Source organism: Cajanus cajan, chromosome 6, assembly GCF_000230855.2.
Source record: "Cajanus cajan strain Asha chromosome 6, NIPB_CcT2T_4, whole genome shotgun sequence".
Taxonomy (NCBI): Eukaryota; Viridiplantae; Streptophyta; class Magnoliopsida; order Fabales; family Fabaceae; genus Cajanus; species Cajanus cajan.
Genome location: NC_138522.1, coordinates 35,779,366 through 35,783,990, shown reverse-complemented (window position 1 = coordinate 35,783,990; position 4,625 = coordinate 35,779,366). Strand labels below are relative to the sequence as shown.

The 4,625-nt window shown below is 28.3% G+C and overlaps 1 protein-coding gene across 1 annotated transcript; it reads right to left on the bottom strand.

The window, feature by feature from the left end:
* Positions 1-734: 734 nt before the first annotated feature.
* Positions 735-2,817, bottom strand: RKD4 (RWP-RK domain-containing protein). The gene is made up of 3 exons (XM_020378866.3): positions 2,397-2,817; positions 1,672-2,209; positions 735-1,386 (listed from the first exon to the last, which is right to left on the bottom strand). Exons 1-3 carry the CDS (start codon positions 2,489-2,491, stop codon positions 1,228-1,230), a joined length of 792 nt encoding a protein of 263 aa, XP_020234455.1. The 5' UTR covers positions 2,492-2,817; the 3' UTR covers positions 735-1,227.
* Positions 2,818-4,625: the final 1,808 nt, after the last annotated feature.

Here is a 4,625-nt window from a genome sequence, read left to right as displayed (position 1 = left end):
CATGATATAAAAAATAAAAATTAAAAAGAAAAGTCACGCATCTATATTAAAAATATCACCATTTATTTATGTACATTAAAACAAGTATTGAAATTATATATTTTATTATATTAATAATTCATTATATTTTGCATCTCTATGCTAAGTCATCTTCAATAAGAATTCTTAATTGTGATTTTAATATAAGAAAGAGTTCTTATAAATTATATCATTGTATCGTGCTAACATGAATAATATAGTGTAAGAATTGTTCTTATAAAAAAAAACTCTAAAGAATTAGTTCTTGTTAATAAAAAAAATATTTTTCATAAATAAAAAGAACGAACTGTGGAACTTATAAAATAAATTAAGAACTCAAATTGAATTCTTTCATCCCAATAAAAATAAAGAAATTTCGTAAATTAATAACTCAAGTTAAATTTTTTCATTGGAGTTAAAAATGAAGAAAGCTTTTAAATCTTAAATTTTTTCATTGGAGTAAAAAATGGAGAAAGTTTTTAAATCTTAAGTGACATTAAAGACTCTAAATAAAATGAGTTTTTTTTTTTTTTTTTTTTTTTTTTACTGTTAGAGATGGCTCTAGATACCAAGTTTTGTATAAATTTTACTAAAAACCATCTAGTTATATATTTCTTTTACAGGGAAAAAAAAAGTTAGATTTTCTTTAACAAAACTCGCGCAAAATTCAGCCAATAGTACCACGAATTAAAATACATTAAAAATTTACGTTAGGCTTCATAATTTAAACAATAATTCCAAGAATTGAATATGAATCCAGTCCCACCTGAGTTATTTATTTGTGGGAAGACAAAGAAGCTACTCGTTTTGACCCGTTTCAGCGTTGTTGCCTTCTGATTTGCTTCTTTAAGATATACGTGTTATAGAAGAATAACCCATATAATCACCATAACAATAAACCATACATATACCAATTAATTGACAAGAATATTTAATAAGAATGACATGTAATTGGTTGGAAAAGTAAGATTGTATTAGAAGATAACATAGAGCATTCTTGAGTTGAGGGTGGTATAGAAGAGAAAAACCCTTTTAGTATTGCTGAAAACATCCTTCTACTCCGACTGAAGGAACTTGTTGTAAGAACATGTGATGTGCAGTCAAATGAGTTTCCTAATTCACAGTATAAACTCGCCTACCCTATGATCTATATGATGCTTTATATGTCCTTTATTATTATTGGCAAATTCCACGCAATAACCAAGAAGCTCAAGCTTTAAGTGCCAGACATCTTCTCCTCTTGTAATTGGCTTTAAAACAAGCCTGCCTCAGCTTCTTGGTTTCTTCACTCAGTTCCAATCCTGGTAACTTTTCCAACATCCTTTTATGCTTCTCCAACATGGCAATCTCGTTAGCCAAACCCAATTCCTACACATCAGAATAAACACATTCAATGGTTAGTCACATCATTTCATCACATTGCTTTGGTTTATCTCCTCGATTTCATTGCACAAACTAGTACAAATTACAAAGCTACTATTAATTACCATTCCCCGTGGAGTCCTACCCTCCTATACTACTCCAATCCAACAATTCTTACTACTGTAAAGTAACTTGGAATTTCTCACTCCTTGACTTATTATCAACACACAACAGAAATTGGACAATCCAAAGAGAATGTTACTATCATTAAATGTTGGTCACATGAGGTACCTTAACATTGTCGATGACTGTCTGCAAGCTCTTGAGTTTCCTATGAGGCCACCGCATGATGTTGAGTTCCCTGCACCTCCTCTTCAAAAGGGTTAACCCCACATCCATTTTCTTCGCAGCTTCATTTATAGGAACATCAAAATACTTCTTTATCTGCTCAAACTCCAACACACAACTCTTCTTATTATTATTATTCTTCTTCTTCTTCTTCATATTGCTTCTAGGCACTGGCAATGGCTTCTTATCAACATTCTCCTCCTCCTCTTTCTTCACACGTGTGGCAAACCCTTTCTCATTCACCACCAAAGCACCCCCAAAACCCTTATCACGATCACCATGCCCCTTTTGGGGCACCACTACTTTCAAGGGTTTTTGTTCCACCTCCTCCATTTCTTCACCAAGGAGAGGGAGGCTTAAATCGAAGTTGAAATTTTCAATGTCCGGTAACTCATTGAAGCAAAGTTGCTTGCTTGAGTAAGGAAAGTGGTGAGTCCAATCGTGCTCGTAGAAACCCTCCAAGGGTGAAACCTCCATCATTCTGCACATCCACACACATTCAATAAGACACAAACAAACAAAAACCCAACATCACATAAGACAAAAGAAACAAAATCAAAGTTCCTATCAACCTCGAAAGTCACGAGGCACTGTTCAATAAATTATTATTCTATGAATACCCTTTAGTTATTGAGAAATAATAATCATGAAAAGAGCATGAAACTCACTTGTGCAGGTTGTTTGGTTGAGAAGTGAACCATGAATCGAAGGAATGAGGAATGATGTCAATGTTGGGGAAATCGTGTTCGGAGATGAAGTCCATATCGGAGAGAATGAGAAATGGGTGTGGGAGTGTGAAGGGAAAAAGGGGAAGAATGTGTATTTATAAGTGAAAGTGATGTGTTTGGGAAAAGGAATATAAGAGCAAGAGAGTAAGAGGAAGGAAGGAGGGGTTAGTGGTTACAGTTTTTCTTTTTCAGACGAAGTGTTGTTCCGTTAAATTTTGGCATTGAATTGTGGAGCCATTGAATTCAATTCCAAACTTTACAAGGGGCTGCATCATAATCATAATCATATGCATTATTTCAATTCTCATTAACACGTTATTAATAAGTGCAATAAACGAGGGTTTTTCCTTCTCACGCCTACATCTGCATGCACAATTGCACACTCAACAATCATCTCCCTTATCTTACTTAATTAACTTCACAATTACAATGACTCAAATCAAACCCCACATTTTTTTTTCAATGGTTCTAAACCTTCATCAAATGCCATTCTGTTACTGGTTCTTTTACTTCTGTTGTATGGTAATAAGTAAATATTAAATGCTCAGTCAAAAAAATTTAAATATTAAATGTTTTTACAGTTTTGGGACATTAAATGTATTTATATTTTTACTATTTTTTTAATACAGTATAAAATTGTTTTGGTTAAAGTATTTTTTTATTCTCTATGAAATTTTATCTTTTAATCTCTATTATTTAAAATAGACATTTTTAATATATATAAATTTATTTATTTTTAAATATTTTTAGTTTATACAATTTAACATAGGATTTTTTAGTCCCTATATTTATTATTTATTAACCCCTATAATCTCTTTCGTTATTTTTTTTCATAACATTATTTTTTTAGTATTAACATGACAGGAATATATATTAATTTAAATTTGTGTGTCAGATGTTAAATTTATTTTATTAAAATTATTATATATTAAGTCTTCCGAGAATTTGTATCACTTTTGTACTCTCACTTTATAATACTCATTGTTGAAACATCTATTTATCATCACAAAATTGAAGAGCTCTACCACATCAACACAAAACAGATAAACTTACAAAAAAAAAAATTAACAACATGGACTAAAAGATTTACAAAACTATAAGTACAGAGAGTAAAAATAAACTATCTTAAATTATAGGAGCTAAAAAAGATAATTATAATGATTTAAAATGTTTATTTTAAACTATATATAAGGACTAAAAGGCAAAATATGTGAAATTATATAAATGAATTTTGACCAAATATTTTTAATGACACTTTATAAAATGAGTTAATCATTTATACACTGTCAGTGTAAAGTTTTTTACACTGACAACCAATCATATCTTTTAAAGTTATTTATTTTATTATTATTTTATTAAATAACCAGATGACATGACACTATTAAAAGATATGATTGGTTGTCAGTATAAAAAAACTTTACAATAGCAGTTTATAAGTGATTAACTCTTATAAAATATGGGTTGAATGAGAAATTAATGTATTTATGTTATGAAAACAAAAAACAAAAAGAAAACATTTCATTTGTACCATAAAATATAGTACTATTTTTATGTGTGTGTTTACTTTTTACATTAACTTTACTTTTTTACTAGTTCTATTTTTATAGAGTATACAAATATTTCTTTAAAGCTTTATTAAAACCGTGTTGAATGAAAAATAGATGTATTTCATGTTTTCAAAACATTAAAAAAAGAGAGTAATATTTACCATAAGACATTTATATAATTTTAATACTTTATAAAAAAAATGTGTTATATGTAAAAACTAAATGTTTTGAGAACATGTTTTCTTTTAATATTTATCATATAATTATGTGTGTGTCCTGAATTATATATATATAGAGAGAATATACAAATATTTTTAACACTTTATAAAAAGTTATTAAATGAAGAAAAAAATATTTTAATGTTTTATTCTTCACAAGAAGGATTTAATGTTTTGGGAACATAAAAATAATCAATATTTATCATAATATATACTTTTTGTCCTTATTATATAAGACACAATTTAGAAGAAAAATAATGATGATGATTTCATAAGGTACTTTATAATTTTTTTTTATAAAATATTAATTTTTTTAACTTTTTTATATATTAAATATAATGGGAATGTGTATTTCTGTTGTTGGATAATAAGAAGAAAAATTGAGAAATAAATATTTTTTTTTC

Coding starts and splice junctions, on each gene's coding strand:
- RKD4 (XM_020378866.3), bottom strand. CDS start 2,491: ATGGACTTCATCTCCGAACACGATTTCCCCAACATTGACATCATTCCT. Junction 2,210..2,396: donor CAACCAAACAACCTGCACAA/GTGAGTTTCATG, acceptor GTGGATGTGCAG/AATGATGGAGGTTTCACCCT. Junction 1,387..1,671: donor CAGTCATCGACAATGTTAAG/GTACCTCATGTG, acceptor TCTGATGTGTAG/GAATTGGGTTTGGCTAACGA.